The sequence below is a fragment of the Protopterus annectens genome, chromosome 2.part2, assembly GCF_019279795.1.
Source record: "Protopterus annectens isolate FY-2018-M chromosome 2.part2, PAN1.0, whole genome shotgun sequence".
Classification (NCBI taxonomy): domain Eukaryota; kingdom Metazoa; phylum Chordata; order Ceratodontiformes; family Protopteridae; genus Protopterus; species Protopterus annectens.
This window is the reverse complement of record NC_056730.1, coordinates 549,226,368-549,250,106: the sequence shown is the minus strand read 5'-3', so window position 1 is coordinate 549,250,106 and position 23,739 is coordinate 549,226,368. Positions and strand designations below refer to the sequence as shown.

The 23,739-nt window shown below is 38.7% G+C and overlaps 1 protein-coding gene across 1 annotated transcript in view; it reads right to left on the bottom strand.

Annotated features, from left to right (window-relative positions):
• Nucleotides 1–23,739, bottom strand: part of LOC122795968 — a 540,544-nt gene that overhangs the window by 132,130 nt on the left and 384,675 nt on the right. The window contains exon 3 of the mRNA XM_044064450.1: nucleotides 20,518–20,614. Within this exon, the coding sequence (XP_043920385.1) occupies nucleotides 20,518–20,614 (97 nt within the window). The remainder of the gene's footprint in view (nucleotides 1–20,517; nucleotides 20,615–23,739) is intronic.

Sequence of the window (23,739 nt, the reverse complement as noted above, 5' to 3'; positions counted from 1 at the left end):
TTTTTTCTGGTGTATTGGATGTTCACTGGAGAAGTGCAAAAATTTGTTAGAATAAGTTGATTTCCTAAAAATGTTCGCTTCATAACATTCATTTAATCTGTTCTTGCTCAACTTAACATCTAAGTAAGCAATGGATTCTTCATTGAAAGTATGGGTAAATCGCAGAAAATTTGTGCTCTCATTAAATAAATTTATAATGTCTGTTGCCTGTTTTTCATCTCCGTGAAATATTATTAACATGTAATCTATGAATCTAGCATAGAATATTATTTTGTCCTTGAGTGTCATGTTGTTAAAAATAAAATTCTTCTCCCAATGAGACATTACTAGAGTCACAAAACTTGATCCGCATGGGGATCCCATCGCAACTCCTTTCCTTAGTTTGTAGAATTGCTTATCAAATAAGATGAAATTATAAGACAAAAATATGTCCAACAGTTCTCCTACGAGAGTTATTTCATTTGGTTCTGCATTTTTATTACGTATATTTTCTAATACCCATTCAATGCCTTGTTGATGGGGAATACTAGCATAAAGTTCCTTCACGTCTATTGAAATAAAATTGTTTTCTTGCCGATATTTCAAATTATTAATCTTCTCCAAAAAGTTCCATGAATCCTTTATAATCCATTCATCCTTAATTACAAATTTCTTAAGAATCATTCATATCCACATACTTGGCACAAGCATATGTGGAAGAATTTCTACCATCCACTATTGGTCTAAATGGTGGATTCTGGATGTTTTTGTGGATTTTTGGAACTCCAAATATTGTTGGTACTTTTGGGGCTTCTATCATTAAGTAGTTGAAAAGATGTATATCAATTCTCGCCTCTATGAAAAATTCATTCAGCAGGCTTTTAATAAATTGATTTGCTTTATTGTATTCATTAAGTGATGATTCCTCATAGACATCTGATCTTAGGTGGTCGGTTAATTTGTTGTTATAATCCACCTTATCCATTATGACCAGCCCTCCTCCTTTGTCTGGATTCATGATTCTAACATCAGCTGACGTTAGTAACTTAAGATTATCTCTCTCGTCTTTAGATAAATTATAAGAATATTTTTTCTTTTTCTGATGCAACTGTCTTAAATCATTTTCACACATTTTCTCAAATGTGTGAAGCGTATTGTGTAAAGGTGGATTGTAACAACTAGCTACTCGCAATGGATTGTTTGCTGGATCCTGATTACCCAAAGATTCAGTTTCCTTGCAAATAATTTAATATCACAAATAGTGTGAGCTATATCCATTTTGTTAGAAGGTACAAAGGTTAAACCTTTTGCTAAAATATTAGCTAGTTGTGTAGTAACAGTAAATTATGAGAAATTGAATACTGTGAAGTCTTGCTGCGTATTTTTAACTAGTATCAATCCATTTGATTCTTCATCATATGTTATCTCTTGTGATTGTGGTTTTTTCTCCTGTTCTATTGCTTTCTTTGATTTTGTCGTGGAAAACCCTGTCCAGGGATGGACGCAGATGATTGTTGATTGTTGTTGCCATTCTTATTGGAATTATTATTTTGATTATTATTATTATTATTACGTTGCTTTATTCTATCACTTCTCCTAATATTATCTTCTTGTCCCTCGTCTGTCTGAGCATTAACATGCATACCTTGTTCTTGTAAATCTGCTTCAGATGTTATAACTGAATCATGACCAACTGCTTCTTCTGTTTCTATATTATTATTAAATGAGTGGTGTTTTTCCTGCAAATGTGCCTTTGGTGGTAAGGGGTATGCAATACCGGTTTGATATTGAGCTTGATCTCTCTGCAACTTTTTAACCTTGTTAGCCCTTATCTTTTGCAAGTGTTGTTCAATACTTTTAAAGCATCTTTGATAGTCATACTTGTATCTTAAAAAATCAATATGTTGTTTGATTTGTTTATCTATACTTTCTATTTCAGATTCCAAACCTTTCATAGTTGAAGTATAATGTTTTATCATTGTCTCCAACAAATGCATTCCATTTTGGTTGAATAATTTAATCAGGTCCTGATGGAATATAGAACCTGGAATTAAACCCGTAGGGTATCTCCAGGTTCTAAGTCCCTTAGGCACTATTTCCAGTTTCAAACATTCATGAAAATATTTGATTTCTAAACCTAATTTTTTATATTTCAACATCTTTGAATCCAATACGTTCAATAATTCTGAAACTGGTACCTCTCGTTCATTTTCTTGCGCTGTTCTATTGTTTAAAATATTGTTTTCCCATAGACCTGTTGGTGCCATTAGCCAGTCTTTCAAATTAAATGTTGAATTGACTGGTACAGGCAAAGCGCATTGTTGGTTACTAACGGGTAATGCATTGTTCTCTATGAGTTCAATAATGCTATCAGTGTCATGTTCCCGTGAAATGCTATTATCCTTGTTTGTATTAAAAATCTGTCTTTGTTGTAACTGTTGTCCTGATGATATGGTTACAATTGCTTTTTGTGCAGATTTAGCTTGATTACTTCTTTGTCCCAGTGTAATGTCTCTGCCTTCCGCTTGTTCCAAATCAGTAAAAAGTGAACAATTCTGTTCTTCTTGTCTCTGCTGCTCCATTGCTGACGCGACCATTCGGTCCTGCTGTTTCTTATTTTGTTGCGCTGCCATTACTAAGTCGAGCCTCTCATTTACATGAACGAGTTTTTGGGAGAGAAGCTGGACCAATTTTATCGTCACTGTTATAAATGTGGACAATAGATTGACATAAAAGTTCAAATAATATTTAACAAACCCAGGAAAATGTTAATTAAATAGTATATTTTAACCTAATATTAAAATAAACATGTCTCTATCCTTTGAGCATGTTTCATAAACAATTTATAACTTTATGTTTTAAAGCAGAAGTTTTACTTTAAGAAATTTTCTACTGCTTTGAATTTTGGTGGGCAGCTATTAACTGCTTCCTACACAAGCAAGTGCTTAATACTATACTGATGTTTGCCAATTTCTGAAGAAGTTTAAACAATGTTTTAAACGAAAAACGTTTGATATATTTTTAACGTTTAAAGTCTAAATAAAGAGCGGCGAGTGGTTTTTTTGCCCAAGCGGAACTGTTTTGTTATATTTCAAAGATTGTTCCTTAAGCCAAGCATGCCTTCTAAGCACAGACCCAGTAATGGCAGCCCTGCAAGAGGCCTCTAAAGAATCAAAACCATATTGCAAAGTATGTTTTCCAACTTGTTCAGTAGAATGCATTAAGTCCTGTAAATCTTTATTTTCCACACAGTCAGGAATCAACAACATTTTCTGTTTAAGCAGTCCAATAACATGTTGCTGATATTTTAACATATGAAATTGGCAGTTTAAAGCTCTGATTGCCAAGATTGCAAAAGTATAAACCTTTTTACCCCATCTATCCGGCGCCCTGGAGTCTCTATCAGAAGTGGTAGGATTTTTAGCAGTAGAAGCCTTAATGCCCTTGGGCCCCTGAGAAATAGTCTTTGGATCTGCAACAGGATTTTTGAAAAGGAACTTGTGGGACTCAGGAACCCTGTAGTATCTGTCAGGTTTACTAGGAGCAGGAGGCAGGGAATAAGGGGCCAAACTGGTTTCTGAGAACATCATCAACAATGTCTAGTACAGGAAGTACAGCCAAAGACCTACACTGAGGTAGACGAAGGAAATCCCTAAGCCTCTTTTTTAAATCAGAAAATTCCTGGCTTTCCCAGTGGAAATGCTCCCTTAAAGTATGTAAATTTTCCCCAAAAGAAAAATCCTCAGGAGGGGAAGTAGAGGGAATAGAATCCTCTGCATCAGAATCCTCATAAGTAGGTATGGACAAATCCAGGTCATCAGAAGAAACAGTATCCTGATCAGAAGATTCATAACCAAGCTCAGCCCTAGGCCTCTTGAGGGGGGGGGGGTTGACTACCCCTGATTAGAGTTATTAGATCTTGAGCCATTATAATAATTTGTTTTTTAGGCATAGGGGCCTGAGCATGTGGCCTGGGCATCGGTTTTTTAGATATGGATCAAGATTTAGGCCTTAGTAATGAAGGAGGTGTCGATTTAATATGTAAGTCTGTAGGCCTGAATACACCCTCTGAAGCCGGTGCCTGCAAAGCGGCTCCGGACCCATCCAAGGTAGAGACATCCACGGGTTCCGTAGTTGAAGTATCTTGGGTCTCAGTAGAGGTCTGCGAATCAGAAGTAGCGGGTATCAGGGACTGTGAAAGCGCCTCACTGAGTACCGGCTAACTGGCGACTGGCTTAGGAGAAGTATCGTTGGCAGTTTTGGACCTTAGCAGCCTGTCTCTGTCTTTATCTTTGTGTTTTTTCAGAATCCCGGTAGTCGAATGGTTAAACGACGACATTTCTGGATAATTAAACCGAGAACCGAAATATTCAGTGGCAAAAATATACTGAGGACAGATACTGTGCTGATTAAATAAAGCACAAAACCGACAGCAAGGTACGTCGTGGTCAGGGCCTAGCAAGGAGTACAGTACTAATGAAAATCTTTATCAAGTATTTGCTTTCCACAAGTAATGCAATTATTAACTTTTATTGACATCGGTAAGGAGTAAGAAAAAGTTTCCCCAACGGGTACTTAGCTTTAAGTTGAAGACTTCGGTTCTGAAACTCGAAAACGAAAATTTCGGGAATCAGCCGACCGGCACTTGCAAAATGCTTCGGGGACCGCATGGCAAGCAAGACTGATGTGATGACGTTGGCTGCATGTTTTATACTCCTGACGACCTGACGTCATGGAAGAAGGGACAGCAACCGACGCAGGACCCAAAACTTTGTTAATCAGGCCAACTGAGGGCAACCTGCAAGCAGATTACCCAAACGTAATGACTGCAACAGTGAAACATGAAGAACATCTTAAAAACTCTGGCCATTGATTAAATAATTCTGTTAACACTAAACAATCATCTGTAATCCTTCAATAACAAAAAATAAATCATCTACAAAAAGTTCGCAATAAATAATGGTAACCAAATTTTTAAAAGGACCTAAAATTAGATGTTCCCACCATCCCAATACAACACTGGCGAATGATGAGACTGCTGATGACCCTATCGCAACCCTCTTCTTCTGTGCACAAAATTTCTTATTAAACATAAAATAGTTGTTATCAAGTAAAACTTCCACTAATGTGCAATAAAAATGAATATTCCGGCTAGTAAAATCAGTGAACTTGTTTAAAAGTTTTCTTACATTTTGAATTCCTCTATCATGGGATACTGAGGTAAGTAAAGAGCAAACATCAGTGATACAAACGCAGTTTGCCTCGGCGAATAAAAGTAAATGTAGAAATAAAAACTAAATTTATCTATTAAATCCCAGCAATCCTTATTATATGAATTTAACTCATGTGTTACTGGACTGAATATTCCATCAAAAACTAAAGAAATTCCTACTGTTACATAGTTTGGTGCAGAAGCAATTAGTCTGAATGGGGAGGTGACAAGGATCGTTGTGAATTTTGGGAATCCCAAATAACATTCCCACTTTTGGATGTTCAATTTTACAAAAACTGCACAATTCCGTATCTATATTACTTTCAAGTAAACTATCATACAAAAAAGAATGAATGTTCTTATAACATTTCTGTATCTTCTACAAGGGTGTATTCATCTACATTTTCCAACATTTTTTTTAACACAAGAATTGTACTTCTCTTGATCCATTAGCACTAGTAAACCCCCCTTGTCAGCTTTCATATGGTCGGGACCATATCATCAAAATTCTAAAAACTTCAAAAGTTTTGACTGAAGTTCGCTGTATAGAGCAGAATAGGAAATTTACCCTTTTCCTCAATGTAGTGTGATCTTGGAGTTAGTATGCTTAATTTGCAAGGGGTGGAGGAAAGTGCAAGGAGACCCCCCCCCTGCAAAATCTTAAACAAATATAAATATATATATATATATATATATATATATATATATATATATATATTACTTGGAGTTATAGTGCTGTTTCTCTAGCATTAGGTAACTGTAGTGTCATTCAAGTAAACATGCTAAATACCTGATGAATATATGAATATTAATGTGGCCAGTGAAGACATCAACATGAATATCCATTCATTAATCGAACACGTCACAGGGTGTTGGATGAAGTTTAGTCCGGACTTGTTACTGCACACCCAGGGAGGTACCGTTCTACGTTGCCCTTTTTTTCATTCTTGCTTACGGGTCTGACTGGGTCATTAGCTTTATATAGTAACAAGTTTTAAAAGAAAGCAAATAAATGAAAAAGAATACTGAATGTTCTAGGGTACTTATAGTAAACAGCCCTGCATCTGTTTCTTATTCACTAGCAGACAATCTGATAAAGAGAAATGGCTTGGAGAAAATGTTTTCTGATAGTATTTAAGTGTTTTTCCAGCTGGGACAGCTATAAAGATAAGGCAAAACCAGACAGCACTTAACAGAATCACAGGCTCTACCATGTGTCTTTGCAAGGATAATCTTTCTTTCTGTTTAGCTCAAGTCTATGTCTCTGGTTGTCAGTGTGGAACTCTTGTTCCTATTAAGGGGGCAATATTTGAAGATATACATAGTTTTGTGTGTTATTAAGTTAGTAGGTTTTAGGGAGGAACTGGGGGCATTTTTATTTGAGGGATTTCAATAAAACAAAAAGTTCTGGAAGATGTGTCATAGGCTCAAATGGAGATGACAAGAAACAATTGTATAAAAGATTAACCTGCCAAAATGTGCATACATGTAACACAAAAGTTGAAACTAGACATTTAACAAAAAAGCGGTTCTATATAAAAGGAGGAATAATAATCCCTCAAGAATAGGATTCCTTCTAGAATGTCTTTAAACATTAATGGTCTTACAAATAAATACAAAAAAAGAAAGAGTAGTGAACTATATTATAAAATGTAGAGTGCAAACAGTTATGCTGCAAGAGACACACTTGGAAAGAACTGACCATGTGAATTTGATAAATGTTTTTAGGATGGTTATTCAGTGGAATACCTGGGGCAAAGGAAGACAAGAGTACTTATATTAATTACAAGAGAAGCTCCAATAGCAATAGAAGATGGAAAAAAAAATACAATAATGGTAGATTTTGTAGTACTAAGGGGCTACTGGCAAGGGAGTAGGATTACAGTGGCATGTATTTATATTTCACTGAATACTACTATAATGGAGCTAAAGAAAATTCTTGGACAAATAATCAGCTTTCAACAAGGAATATTACTTATAGGTGGGGATTGGAATTTTATATTTGATTTGCAACAGTGAAGCTGTGTCTGGGGGGCCCAAAAAGGGAAATATAACAAAAAAAGGTAGATTTTTTAAAGAAATTTATGAAAATATTTGACATGAAGATGTGAATTCAGTACTAGGAATTTGAAGTGAATTTACATATTATTCCCCAAGATCCAAAAACTGGGTTAGGCTATACAGAATTTACATTTCACAGGAACATGTGCATTTAATTGTAAGTCTTGATACGCACCCAAAAACGATTTCAGATCATGCGCCAATAATAACTAAAATAAAAATACAGGGTAATGAAATAAAAATGAGACACTCATGCTTCCCACCTATCTGTTGAAAAGAGAGGAGTTTAAGGAATGGGTCGTGGAAATTAGGAGTCATTAGAGAAGATAGAAACTTTTGAAAATATAGCTAGAAAGGATAAAATTAAAGTGGAATTTAAAAATAGAGTGGAAATGAAAGAGAGATATGGCTAAGAAGTAAGAATTATTTAGAGGGACTGACAAATCTTAAAGAATTGCAAAATATGGGGATCTCACAAAACAAGAGCAGCAACTACAGAATGCTAAACAGAAAATAAGGGATTACCTCAATAATATGCATGACTTTAGAAAGACTGCTGTTAAGCAATTATTTTATGACAATAACTCTAGAGCACAAAAACTTTTAGCACAATGACACAGGCTACAGAAAGTAGAAAGGGCTGCCACTAACCTTAGGGAGCCCATAACAAGGAAGATAACAAGGGATCCTGTACAAGTATTAGAAATAGTTTGGAAATTCTATGAAAGCCTGTATAAAGCAGAGAATTCTGGAAATCAAGAAAAGGTACAATGGAAGTGTTTATGGAAGAATTAAATATGCCAAGGCTAGAGGGACAGGAGGCTGACTTAGGATAGGAGTAGATGAAACAAAAATGGTGATATATAACCAATCTGCAAGAAAGTCCATAGGGATAGATTGTATTCCTGTGGACGTTTGGAAGCTAGGAGGGAAAAAATTATAAAGATCTGGAAGGTTTTGTTTAACAGTATTTTAAGACGAGGAGAAATACCACCATCCTGGAAGAAAGCAGTAGTAGCTTTAATACCTAAAGAGGGTAAAGATCCATCAGATCCAGCGTCATACAGGCCCATTTCAATACTAAATCATGATCATAAAGTGTTTATATCTATAATGACTAAAATACTGACAAAGGTGATGCCAAAATTGATAGATATGGATCAATGTGGTTTTGTGGAGGGAAAGCAAACATTTGACAGCATAAACAGAACAGTGATGATGCAGAGGGAAGCAAAATGTAACGAAAATACCACTGCTGCTGGTTGGTCGTGATGCAGAGAAAGCATTTGACAGAGTAAGCTGAGATTTTATGAGCAGAGCAATGGAAGAATTTGCATTTCCTGATAAAATTATAAGGCTGATTAGCAGGATATACAAAGGATCAGAGGCAAAAATTAAAGTGGGTGCGGTCCGCTCTGATAACCTCTGCTTGATAAGAAGAGCCAGACAGGGGTGTTCTCTCTCCACTTTTTTATTTGCATTACATTTAGAACCATTGGCAAAGAAAATAAAGAGCTCAGAAATTCAAGATTAAAATTAGTATGGTAGTCAAGAAAAGCTGGTTCTATTTTATATGACATTATTTTATAGCTGACAAAACCAGAAAGGACCACTACAGTGCTGTGAAATTTACTGAGACAGTTTCAAAACTTTTCAGGATACAAAATTATTGAAAGCAAAACAAAAGCAATAGTGGTAAATTATGTACCCACATTCAAATTGGTTCAGCAATATCCATATTTATGGCGACATGATAAAATGAGACATTTAGGAGTATGGGTGTGGCAGTTAAGGATATGTGGGAAGAAACTAAACAAATGATAATACAAAAACTGAAAAAATGGAAACTCTGTTATATGGATATCAATAGCAAGATACAAGCAGATAAAATGTTTTTAGTCTCTTTAGAAATATGCCTGACCAGTATATAAGACTATCAACCAGAGGAGAAGTTCTGGATAGCAATTAACAAAGAGTTGAAGGATTTTATCTAGGAGGAGAAGACGGCAAGAGTCAAGTGGGATAAGCTTATTCTTCAAATAAAGCAGGGCAGACTGGGATTACCAAAGTTGAGTAATACAGCTCAGCAAGCTCCTGCCTGGTGCCCTGCAGAGTTCTACAGCAGCAGAGAGACAAAAGAGATACTTTGGAGTGATTAGTGTAATTTTTCTGCATTTTCTTGCTGCCTTTAGCTAATTCCGCCTAAAACTCATGTTTTCTACAGTTTGTGATTTAAAAAGCTTGTTTCAGCTACATATTGTACTTATTTTACTGCCTGTACTTTAACAAAGTTGTTTTTGTGTTTAAATTACCTGTTTAACTGTTGTAGGCTACACGCTCAAGTGTGATAGCCATTTCTGTGCATTTAAACTGTTTTTTTATTGTATCTGATTTATTTTCTGAAAAAAACAAAAAAATATATACTTGTTTTCCTGCCTTTCTAAGCTAGTATAGTCCAATTTTCAGGTTAGTGCTGAATTCAGGGCTGTGTTATAAGTTTCTGTGTTTGCCCATACCTTACTTGGATAGAAGGAAGTTTCTCTGTTCACTGTGAGACAGGGAGCTTTGAGCAGCCTATCTGTCCCTAGAGGAGTGGTTTCAGCCCAGAAATTAGTAGTTTATTGGCCATTTTGGGCGGTTTTGCAAGCCGGGCAGAGCTGGTTAGCTAGGGTATAACTATTCCCAGTTCCACAAAGTCTACTGTTCAATTTTTCCCTTGGAACTAGACAAACTTTCAGCTTAAGCACTCAAACTATTCACTTCTCATACCGGCAAATGCTCAAAACTCATAGCAAGCACTAATAAACCTTAGCACTAGACTCCCCTATACTGTAGAGAAGGACAAGGCTCTCTATTCGACCTTACCAGTCCAATCAGTAAAACAGTTCACTGTACCTATCCAAGCATGTCAAAAGGGCAGTTTCAGGTGTACTCTCTGGTACAACTGGTGAATCTGGGCATTTTGAGGCAATGTTATAATTGCCTCATGTACACAGACAACCCTCTCCTCCTTCCACCAAACACTAATACATGCGAGAGATGCAATTATACAGCCAAACTGGAGGCTAAGCTCTCTCAACCCAAGACTGGACCAGGCAGTCAAGAGGAGAAGGGAATTACTTGCATCACACCACCAGTCTAACATAGACCTATGAAACCAGCACCGGCAAAAAACACACATAAATACATGAAAACATACTCGGAGGATCTAAATAAAAATCTGCAGAAGCAACAGAGACCTGCAAAGCAGACATCCAAGCAACCTCCAACCCCCAACACAAACCATGAAACACATACTTCACAAAACCAGTGTGCCACACAATCACAGCCCTTAAGGCAAAATAACATGCCCAACACACTAGTAATAGGTGACTCCATAGTCAGGCACACTGACGTCCCACTCACTAGGTTAAACAAGGAGTAGGTTACTGTTAGCTGCCTGTCGGATGCCAGGATCTGCCACATAACATAAGCACTCAGGTCACTCCAGAACAAGTACAAATATGACTCTGTCATTGTCCATGTTGATGTGAATGACCTGAGCTGCACCTCCCTGGACTACATGAAAAGAGACATGGAGGAGCTCTCTGATCACATAGCCCAGGCCGGTATGACCCTGACCCTGAGTAGCATCTTGCCCTCACCATGAATGATACCATGGTATAGAGAAAAAATTATCAATTTCAACAATTGGCTAAGCTTCTGGTGTTATTCAAAGGGGATCCAGTGTCTGTCAGCCTGGGATGACATGCTCGACAAGCCACACTGCTTTGCTAGAGACGGCTTGCACCTGTCACCCTTAGGCTGGCCAAGGCTCTTGCCACCCCCATAGTGCCTTTTTTAGGCAAGGCTCAAAAGACAAACCCACCGCTATAAATAGCACAAGTAACAAAAAAATGAGGGTAGTGCTACTCAATGCCAGAAGTCTAAACCTCAAAATGCACGCACTCGAGGCACTCCTCAGTATGGAGAAAACTGATATATGTGCAGTAACAGAAACCTGGTTTAAAGTTCCAGAGAGTACCCCAGCACTACCAGGCTACAACTCATACCATACATTTTGGCCACAAAACCCAGGCCGAAATACAAAAGGCGGGGGAGTATCCATATTCATCAAGGATACCCACACCTCCAGGTTAGTGGCACAGCCTCAATGCTTCAGAGATCATCCACGTGCAACTAACAATGGGCAAAACTGCTATTCAAATTATAGCTTGCTACAGATCACCAACCATGTCCCAAGGACCGCCACTCCGCATTCCTGGAAACACTGGGAAACATAAAGGTCCTACCAAACACCCTGATATTGGGTGATTTCAATTACCCAAACATTAACTGGGAGAACTACTCAAGTACAAATTCCCTTACCCAACATTTCCTAGAATTTATAAACTCAAATGCCCTGGATCAACTGGTCAACACCCCCACTAGAGGTGACAACATATTGGACCTGGTCATCACCAACATGGGCGACAAGTGTTCCACACTGGAAGTCAACCCCTCGCTGGTTAGATCTGACAATAAACTAATCACTCTGGATATCCACATTCCGCAACCACCCCCAGTCAAAGGAACCAACGTGAAAAACTTTTCATATGCAAACTTCACGTTACTTAAGACCGAGGTGGGAAGTTTCAAAGCCCCCATGCTAAAAGATAATGCTGTCCAAGCTGCAAAATCCTTTACTAATGCACTCTACTGGCACCTACAAGAATGCATGGATCGTGCTATCCCAAACAAAAACAAGACTCACTCTTCCAAGAAAAGGAAACCAGTCTGGTGGACCCTTGCCATAAATAAGCTATACAATAGAAGGAGGAAACTAGTATAAAAAAGAAAAATCCCAAGAAGGGAAGACATCCTGATCAGTATCAGCAAGAAACTACGTTCCCTCATAAAATAATTCAAGGCTAGCTTCGAAAGAAAAATTGCCATGGACTCCAAAGATAACCACAAGGCATTCTTTAGCTTTGTCAAGAATCTAAGTGGCAATTCTCAGATCTACTCTGAGTTAGTGCAGAATGGCACAAAATACACTGAACTGACCGATATAGCCACCATCCTGGCAGACTTCACCCCCCCTCTTACCCCCAAAAGAGCCCATTACTACACCAGAAGAATGTAGTGCCCCTGAAATCACAGACACTCAGGTTAAAACAGCCCTCTCCAAAGCCAAAAACACAGCATCAATGGGACCGGACGGTATCCCAGGCTGCGTCCTACACGAGCTCAAAGATGAACTAACCCCCTCACCTAAACACACTGTTTAAACTCAGCCTCTCTACAGGCTACATGCCCACAGAGTGGTGCACAGCAACGGTTATTCCACTCCACAAAGGTGGAGCCACAATGGACCCCGGGAACTATCACCATATAAGCCTGACTAGCTTGGTCTGCAAAGCTATGGAGCGCATCATCATGGATTTCATTATGGATCTCATTAACAGAGACATTGGAAACCTCCAAACACTGGACCCTACCCAGTTCAGCTTTGTTAAGGGCAGATCATGCCTCCTAAACCTGGTGGACTTCTTTGAGACAGTTACCAAGGCTATAGACTAGGAAAAGGTGGTCCACACAGCCTACCTAGACCTTGCAAAGACCTTCGACACCATTCCCCATTCAGGTATACACAAGCTCACCAGCCAGAACATAAACCCCTACGTTACGAGATGGGTTGCCAACTGGCTCACGGACAGAACCTACATGGTAAGAGTTGTGGGAGCTAGGTCTGACTCTAAACCGGTTACAAGTGGTGTTCCCCAGGGCTCAGTCCTAGAACCCCTCCTGTTCGGCATACACTTCTCAGAGGTACAGGCAAGCACAAAAGGACTATGGCTGACCAAGTTCACAGGCGACTGCAAACTAGGGGCTATAAATGACTCTCTGGCTGACACAGACCTCCTCCAAAAGGGTCTCACTGAGACAGATACCTGGTGTCAAAACCATGGCCTCAAGCTAAATGCCAAAAAGTGCATAGTCATGCCATTTGGAAAAAACGTAATAAGGGATCTGGAGACCCAAGTAGATAGTAACCTCTCCTTTGATAATCACATTGCCAAAGTGGTTAGAAAATCCTTCTATGTGGCCCACCTAATCACAAAAGGGTTTGCATCCAAATCGAAAGAGGTCATTGGGTCCCTCTATGCATCACCCATCAGACCCATCATAAAGTACAGTGCCCCATTTGGGATGCACCTTACAAGACACCTGCAACAACTGGAAAAACCACAGAAGTACCTCACCAAGAGGATCAATGGCCTCAAGCAGATGCCATATGCAGCTCAACTGAAGAAACTCCAGCTATACTCGGTTACATACTGCCTACTCGGAGGTGATCTCTGCCTAACATACAAGGCCATTGTCCAGCCCAGAACTGATGGACATGCTCCACTTAAAGAAAACCATATCCCCTCAAGCCATATGCTCCAGGGATCTAAACCTCCCCACAACAATAAATAGGACATGCTGGAGGGATAGATTCCTGTCCCAGAGACATGCTCTGGAACAAGATTCCAGTCTACATTAGGCAGAGCTCCTCGCTAACCCTCTTCAAGACAAACCTTGATGAGTGGATGGAAAACAGAAAGTTTACCCCAGGGATCACTTCAATGGCTCTGCTGGACAGAGCCACAGGGAACTAATCTGAGGGGGCGGCGAAAGCCAACACATTCCGGCTAGGCTTATAAATGCCTTTGGGCAGATAGCCTAGTACCAACCTATGAATGGGTATTTCACAGCAACACAGTTAAGGCTCCTATACATAGCACAAATAGAAAACTATAACTCAAAGTGGAAAGAGATTATGAAGAAATGGGGGGGGGGGGCAAGTAACAGGGATAGACTGGTATTTTGGATGCAAACCTTTGAGGAGAACAACAATAATCATATAGAATATTATATTCATAAAGTAGCAGAAGGTCATCTAAGAACTAAGACAACATGGGAATGGAGAAAGGAGATTCTGCTGATAGGGGTAACTGCAGTTAAAGATATAGACAATATTCAAGAGGGGGCAGGAATATATTGGAGAAAACTGGCAAAGGAACCAAGGCATTGGGAGCAAATAACTAGAAATGGAAAGGTAATAGAATGGGAAGATGCCAAGAACTTATTTGGACTGCAGGCTAGAGATTACCTTCCATATTAAGGTTTGATATCAGAGTATAGGCAAAAAGAAAGCAATAGGAGGTCCTAAATAAAAGAATGAAAGATCAGCACTGGTAGAGTTTTTAGTAGAATCTAGAACAGAAGTTACCTTAAAAATGGAATAATTGGTACAGCATATAAAATACTGCATGATAAATATAAGAATGAATCAGAGGAGGTTATGAAGGATTGGGAAGAGATATTAGATAAACAATTCACAAAGAAGATTAGGATCTTTGCCGGGAAGTATTTACACAGGTATTTTTATACTCCAAGCAGACTTCAGTGAATTTTTCCTCAGGCAGACAGAAAATGTTGGAGGTGTGATGCGGAAGAAACAGGCAACTGGGAACATATTTTCTGGGAGTGTAATAACTTGGCAGAATTTAAAGATGCCCTGCAGACTGTTCTGTCAGAGATGCTGGGTGGGCAAACTGGATTGGCTAGGGAGATTAATTTATTTAGCTACGATACAGAATCGGAATTGCCTAGACATAGTAAGACCTTGCTGAGCTTAATTATGATGGCCAACAAATAATAAATTACTAGAAAATGAAAATCAAAGTCTAAACTGACTTCACTAGAAGCAGTGAAGATAGTAACAGAGATAAAACAACTGGAACTAGGATCTTTAGAAAAGGGTAGGAGCAAATTACATAGGAAAAAATTAGAAATGTGGGATCAATACATGCAGAGGAGGAACAAGGTTTAAAAGAAGGCAGGATTTGAATGAGCTATGTAATGGTTGACTAACAATGACTGGATATGTTAAAAGTGATGTATAATGCTTGCAGCAACAGTTGTGCTGGCACGGTTTGGAATGTATAATGTTTGCAACTGAGATTGTGTCACTCTGGTTTACTTTCATTTATATAAATATCACAAACTCTATGTCATACATGATAACTGAATAAAGACATTTCTTGTTTAAAAAATAAGAAATCATTTATCAAATTCACATGCGTCTTCTATAGCATTGTTATTTACACTTTGCATTTTTAACATAATTAATCTTTCCTTTTTTGTCTATACCTGTGAGACCATTCACATTCCAAGAGAATATGGAAAGTGTTGTCATTATGATAAGAAATAGTTATTCTCACCTATTATATATGACAGCTTTTTTAAATATCTATATTTCCAGCTTTTGTATTACATGCACCCAATAATGTTTGGCATGTTGATCCTTTATACAGTTTTTTTTTCCTTATCATCTCCACTTGAACCTATGTTACATTTTACAAGATTTTTTGTTTTAAATGAAAACCCTCAAAAAACACACCCCAGAACAACCCCATGACATGTTAACTTATTACAAACACACAAAACTATGTACCTTTTCAAATAATGAAGTTTAATCATCCTAATAAGAACAACTGCCACAAGTAGACAGCTGCAAACACAAACATTATCTAACCTACATGTGAGATTATACATACTAAGATGCATGTTTCTGCCTGTGCTCCAATTTGTGGCTGTTCTTTATTTTAACTTTATTTCCCCCACCCCCAGATATAAAAAACAACTTGCATACTTCCAGCAAACATTATTTTTTAGCATTGGAGAAGCCAATGCTTTGGCTTTTTATTGCCCTATAATTAGTCTCTTGTCTCAAAGGACATGTAAGACAAATGTAGCTCCCAGCTGCAGGTTTCTAAAGCATGCTGAAACATTTATTGCCAAGGAAAAACTGTTCATTACATTTACTGCTGTCTTTATTTACCTGTTTTCACTCAAAACTTGACATCATATTACATCAAGGGTCTTAATACAAACATTTATCTATGCAAAAATAAGAGAACATATATCAGCTCTACATATATTATGATCTGTGTACTTCTGCACCACATCTCCCCACCTTAACAACCCAAGATTGCAGCCTATTCACTTAAACATGCTTTTGTCTGGCATTTTTCTCTTTTTGCATTATTGTCAATATCATCATCATCTTCTTTCAGCTGTTCCCGTTAGGGGTCGCCACAGCGGATCATCTGTTTCCATTTCTTCCTGTCCTCTGCATCTTGCTCTGTCACACTAACCACCTGCATGTCCTCTCTTACCACATCTATAAACCTTATCTTAGGCCTTCCTCTTTTCCTGTTACCTGGTAGCTTCATCCTTAGCATCTTTTTCCCAATATACTCAGGATCCCTCCTCAGCACATGTCCAAACCAACGTAATCTTGCTTCTCTGGCTTTGTCTCCAAGCCTTCCAACCTGGGCTGACCCTCTAATATAATTATTCCTAATCCTGTCCACCCTCGTCACACTCAGTGCAAATCTTAACATCTTTAACTCTGCCATATCCAGCTCAAGCTCCTGTCTTTTTGTCAATGCCACTGTCTCCAACCCATACAACATAGCTGGTCGCACTACCCTCTTGTAGACCTTCCCTTTCACTCTTACTGGTACTCATCTGTCACAAATCACTCCTGACACTCTTCTCCACCCACTCCATCTTGCCTGTACTCTCTTCTTCACCTCTCTTCCACACTCACAATTACTCTGAACTACTGATCCCAAGTATTTAAACTCATCAACCTTCGCCACCTCTACTCCTTGCATCCTCACCACTCCTCTATCCTCCCTCTTATTCACACACATATATTTTTAGTCCTGCTGACCTTCATTCCTCTACTCTCTAGAGCATATCTCCATCTCTCCAGGGTCTCCTCCACATGTTCCCTACTCTCACTACAGATCACAATATCATCGGCAAACATCATAGTTCCAGGGGACTCCTGTCTGATCTCGTCTGTCAACCTGTCTATCACCATTGCAAATAAGAAAAGGCTCAGAGCTGATCCTTGAAGTAATCCCACCTCCAGCTTAAAAGCATCCGTCACTCCCACCACACACCTCACTGCTGTCACACTACCCTTGTACATATCCTGTACCACTCTTACATACTTCTCATTGTATTGAATATATTTCTTGATATTAAAAAGATGAAAAATTCATATATTTACTTTAGTATCTTTATCACATACAATAACTAAAATGCCTTACTATGTAACATGCAATTTATATCTTGAAAAGTTTTATAGAAATTATGTTAAGAACAAAAACTGTTTTACTTAGTGTTAACTTTTTCTTTCCTCCTCCCTTCTCTTTAGTCTCAATGACATGAAGTGACGTAAATGCCTTTCAGTTCCCCACAAGTTTAACAAAGTCAACAAAAGTCCATTCTTTCTCCTTTTTCTTGTAACGAGGTATTTCATAAATGTGATTGTTTTCTAATCTCACATTTATTCACTGATTTCAGTGTTACTGTTATTCCTGTTCATTTCCATCTCCCATCTCCAGAATTCAGTTAATTTCCAAGGCGCACTCAAGTCTTCCAGCAATTTTCTCTTTCTCACAAGCATTTTCATTTTGAACATTGGAAAAGGTTTCACTGGCAAGGTCTCTCCATATGCTTTATTATCATAATAATGAGAAGCAGAGTCCCCTTCTCCTTGATGGGTCACTTTTTTGTTGGATAAATGTTTGTATTACCTCCTTAGCCTGTTATTTTTTCCTGATCCTTTAGGAAAAAATATTCTGAAGACAGCTGGATATAGCAGCTTGAATCTCACACCTGCCTTTTGACATTTCCTGATTACTGGGATAAATGTGTTTCTCTTCTGCCTGGTGTACAGAGAATAATCATTTTCAAAATCACTATCTCCAACTTTTAATACTTTGCCCTTCTGCCAAAGTTTTGTCAGAATCAACTCCTTCTGTAGGGATAATTGCATCTTTACTAACATAGGACTTGGCTGCTTTTTCATGGACAGGTTTGGAGCATACACACAATGTGCCTTTTCAATTAACAGAGCCTGCTGTGGAATACCAATCCAGTTGCTTATCTGTACCTTCATAAAATGAATAGTGTGTTCCTTCTAGTTTCTCTGGTACATCAAAAAAAATCTAAGGTTTTCTCTACATGCTCTGTCCCCTAATTCTACAATGTTTTCAAACATCTGTCCTTCAGCAGACTCATACCCAGCCAGCATTTTCTTCACTTTGACCTCTGATTTTTGCAGTTTTACCAGCTCATCTGAATATCTGTTTAAGCTTCTTCCATTTTTTCCAGCCTTTTGATATTTGAGTTTATATACTCCTTCAGTGTTTCATTTATTTTAATCAGCCCTGAGCACATATGACTTAATTTTTCCTCTAGATTACTGGAAGCCATGTCTTGTACCAAACCTGGATCTTGAACTGCCTTTTGCTGAACAGCTGCAAGATTTTTCCCAATCAGTGATTTCTCTTCACCTTTTCTAGCTGAATTAATTTTAGGCTCTCTTAGTTTATTCTTTGCTGGCATCCAGGCAGTGTACTTACAAGCCAATAACTGAATTTACAAAAAGTGACAGATTTCCTCATCCTTGTCTTTCAGTTTCTTTTTTCCCACCATGAGATCTGAAATTAAGCTGTTTATCAGTGGGCAGCCATCTTGGAAAGTTTCAAACATCATTATCTTCAGCAAAGACAAACTTCTGAAGAGAATTTATGGATAAAGGACAACTTGATCTTGGAGCATAGTCTTCTCCTATAAACCTATAAGGTGTGACCCTACGAATTAATCCTTTACAAATTAAAATTATTTAAATAAAATTATGGCTAGGATAGTTAAACACCCATTGGATGACATAGGTAGGCAAAAGATGGGTCACATGGTTAGGCCTAACATTTCCCACCAGGGATGATAGCCTAGTATTCTCCTATGAAACTACTACGCCAAAGCTTCCAAAGTATTCATTGCTGACACCATTATGTTGATAACTGTAGCTTAAATAAACACTAAGAGCGACCTCCAGACTGCACTATGTATGTCTGAAGAAGATTATTAAAGCCTCAGACTCTCATCAAGCTCAAAAGTTCAGCATTAAGGAGGGTAGACCACACAAGAAACTATATACCTCTGCACCAGTAGCTACTTCCCCTTAACAGCAATGAGTCTGAGATTCAGCAAAGGATCTAAAGAGATGGTGTTTCGTCTGGATAACTACAATACAGCAACTTCACAAACTGATCCATGAAAGGACACAAAGGATAAAATTCGTAATTTGGTTACCATCTGCATACCTAATATGGATGTAAAAGCTCTATGGCTAACAAATACCATCTAAAGGAGCCTGAGAATGCACCACCAGCAATTAATTCCTGAAAACAATCACAGTAGCATATTTTTGTTGAGGTCCATGCAACCAGCACTGAGGCTATGAACTCAGACACCAGATTATCCTCTCGAAGATGGTATTCATTGTCTGACTCAATTTTCAAAAACAGGTTATTAAAATACCAGATGCACCCTGGACAGGGATCCTATGATCAAGAAACTACTACAAAGATTTATTGAAGTCCTGCTTCAAAAAAGCAGATAAGAAAATCACAAGCTGGAAGAAAGTGATCGTCAACAAATGTCCACAGAGCCACTATTAATGCCAAGTGGTGGCTTTCTTCACAGAATCATTCTGCTTTCAAAACTGAAGAGAAAAATACATTTGAAATTATTATCAATGAGAAGTTCTCTCACATGGAATCACTAACAGTTTTTGAGGATGGCTTTACTGGCCTAGGACTGATTAACTATCTCAGGACCATGACTAAGTCATGGTGAAAAGCACTCCTGAATTAAGAAACTGTGGTGGGAGTTTGCCATAATGGTTAAGGTGTTTACCCTGCAGACCCAAACTGCATGGTTTGATTCTCACTTTGGATAACTGGCTAGGCTTAAAATGGCTCACAAGAGCAGTTATCCTATTATGAACTTATCCTAGTAACTTAAGATGAATTAAGGAACTGATGAGACACAAAGAAGGACTGCAGCAGAGATAGCCTTCAATAAGATACAGCTATTTTCTCTTTAGATAAAGGAGTTCACTGATGCACTACTGATACTCAGCAGAGGTTGGAACCTTGTTCTATACCAAACGTACCAGTTTAAGCCTCAACTCCAAGATGAATAACTATGGCTTCCTATGCTACCAAGTAAATTGAATTACTGGTTATGGTGCGTTTGTCTGTTGGCCACCAACCATCACAGAATCAAAGAAAAGGACATACTGGATGAGACAATTTCCTGTGACAACTGTATTTAAACATTTATGTAATATAACTTATGCTTACCTAAAAATATTGACTGTGAATATTTTTCATCAGGAGAAAGAGGAAGTTTATCTGGGTTATCTCGTACTAGTTTTCTGATAAGAAATGACATGGTGTTCTGGAAGGAAAACAAAAAAATACAGGTTGTTAGTAAAGAAGAGAAATTCTGGCTTCTCAACAGCAGTGAATATAAAGAAAATATGTTTGTTCCAAAATCACATGTAGTATATAGTACTTGTCAACCTAAAATACTTACCCTCAAATTTATATTCTAAACAACATTTTAAAAATTAGAGTATTAAAACTAACACACGGAAAAGTACTCTCTCAGTAATGCATTCACAGTGCCTCAGAAAAGGAAGCTGTAAGTGACACCATAATACAATGCTATAGAAAGCACAAAGGACTTTACTACCATCACATTTTTTTTCTGTTTGATGGTACCTGTGGTACAGATTTCACTTAGAAACCTTTACAAGGGATGCCACTGCACCACTTTAAGAAAGTGGAAGCCTCTGCTACACCTTCCAGACAGATATTTGATATATGAGATCCCCTTGCACTGAATTCAGCAGCATCTTCCTATTATTAAGATTATATACAGTGCTGTCTTCTTGTGAACTGTCTGCCTGAACAATGCAAGTACAACCAAAAACTGTACTATGCATTTCCAGTACAACAGGCCTCTCAAACAAGAGACTTGGCAGCTTGCCTTTCTTAATCAATCATAAGGAAACTGACTCCAGGCCAAAGGTACTGCAAGCTTCTAAACCTCAAAAAAGGTGCAAAAATCATTAACATCTAACTCAGTCCTTTGATACAATGGGGTGAAGGGCTGACTATGACCTAAATGACCAGAGTTTCAATAGACATAAGTGCTGATAGAGCTATTTAGGGGGTGATGGGACTGAACAGCTTATGCAAGCTCACCCACCCTGGTGGGAAACAGTATCTATTTCCAATCAATGGACTTGTTTCCATGCATGTAGAAGTTTTCACATAACTAATGCTGCAAATCCAGGTGATGTGTGCCTGTGCCAGTGGTACACAAGGATGCAATTCTGACTATGTCCTATGTGCTCCAAGTCTGAGCAGTAGTTTGGGTGCTTGACAATGCAAGCAGGAAGGATGGCTACACCAGTCCTTGGGGGTGGGGAGGTGCACACGTTTAGGGAGCACTCAAGCAGTTTGGCTCCAACTGTGGAGACTGGAGAAACAACCACTAGTTGCTGCCTGAGGGGTGGCTAGGGTGTCCTGATGATGCTAACCCCTTCTGAAAGTAAAAGACAGTTCACTGTTGATGCCCACTGAATACCCCACCCTCGAGATGTAAGTATGGGTTGGAGTAACAGGTAAAAAACATTCAACTTGGAAGCAGTATTACATTGCCTCGGGATGCCTTGCTCTCCTTTTTGGCCTAAATTTGTAGTCTGGTGGGGGTGGGAAGGATCGGTAGACCTGGTACTTAAGGAGGGCCACTGAGAATAACTGATGGTCACCTGTGGGAGAGCAAAAATATCTCAAAAAATAAAAAATAAAAAAATAGCTGTCATAGGCTTGGAGCTCCCAGAGGTAGTTCTTGGGGGACATATTTGCAGGAGCAAGCACTTGTCAAGAAAGGTAGTCTGAGGCCACTGCAAAAAAGCAAGCATTCATGTCTGCTACCACAGCGACTACAGAAGGATGAAGCCCTGACCATGACCCAGCTGACTTTAGATCAATTAGCAACTCCGGCACTAGAGTAGCTGGGTTGGGGAGGATGGAACTAGCTGCTGACACAAGCTCCACCATCCTGGAAGTAGGGAAGCCGTTCATCCCACTGCAATGCCATTACCCACAGGAAATGGAGGTATACCAGGAAGGAGGCCAATATTAGTTCATTGAAACTCCAATTCCACAAATAACTATTCAGTCGACTCCTATTCAGTGAATGTCCTTTTATTGAATGTTCAGATCAGTGAACTTCTTTCCCAGGCCACTGAATTAGTTGGTCAACATGTGGAAATTTGCCCTTTTCCCCACTGTAGACCGATCTTGGAGTTGGTATATATAAGTTGGAGGTGGGGGTGCAGCCCCCCACTTTGGTGGGTTTGTTATACTGCAGTGTGTATCATTCGGTATGCTGGCCTACTAAGTTAATTACCTGGGAAAACGTTCACTGATCTGTGCATTCAATAAAAGGGTAGTTCACTGAATAGTGTTCAATGAATAGATATTCACAGAATTGGAGTTTCGATTAAATAATATAGACCCTATATATAGAAAGGAGCACTATGGGCCAGGGACGTGCAAGGCTCTGTCAAGTTGTGTTTGCATGGTAGCTTTAAGGAGGAATGGAAGGAAATGCACACTCATACTGCAAGGCATAGCAATACTTCACTTCAGCTGCCAGGGGATAGATTAGGCAAGTCAAGAAAAAAGTCCCCATTGTTGAAATGCCAACAAGAGCACAAGCAACCCCTATGGCTGCCTAGATGACTGCTCCTCAATATGGCTCTTACTTTGTTGCTGATAGCTATATAGAGCAATGAAATGGCAGTCATTTTTGGGGGAGGCTTGATGGTCAGCAGGCAGAGGGTCACAAAGCATACAAAAAAGCATGTTAGTCCTTAACCTGGTTTTGGCATGCAAGTGCTGCAAATAATGGCAATGATAAGCATGTAATATGATTCATTCTCATGCTAATTATGCATATTTTCGAATCCTATTTTTACCAAACAGCACAATTCTATTAAAGTGTGCAAAGACCCATGCTTTACTATGGTAAACTTTCATAAATACTGCCCCTTCTGGATTAATTAAATGAGTTTACACATAGTAATCTTTTAATAACCATGTTTGTGTGTGTGTGTGTGTGTGTGTGTGTGTGTGTGTGTGTGTGTGTGTGTGTGTGTGTGTGTGTTTTCTGTATTACATGTGCATATTTCAATAAAAAGATTAAGCAGACTCCTAAAAAGTCAAAAATAAAACCACAAATATGTGAGGGTACTCATCAAACTACAGATCTTCAAAAAATACCATCACCACTGCAATGCATTCATTACATATAGGACTCTTCTGGCCAGACTTTATGAGTAGTCAGACATCCTCAGACCAAAGTGCAAAGTTATCTCCCAAGCCTAGGATATCAGCAAAAAACTTGGCAATAACAGGAGAGTAACCTGTGTAATCCCATCTTCTTTTTTGGAGCATGGAATTAGCAAGTGTGTATGACCCCTATCCTAACTAACGGAAGGGGGACCA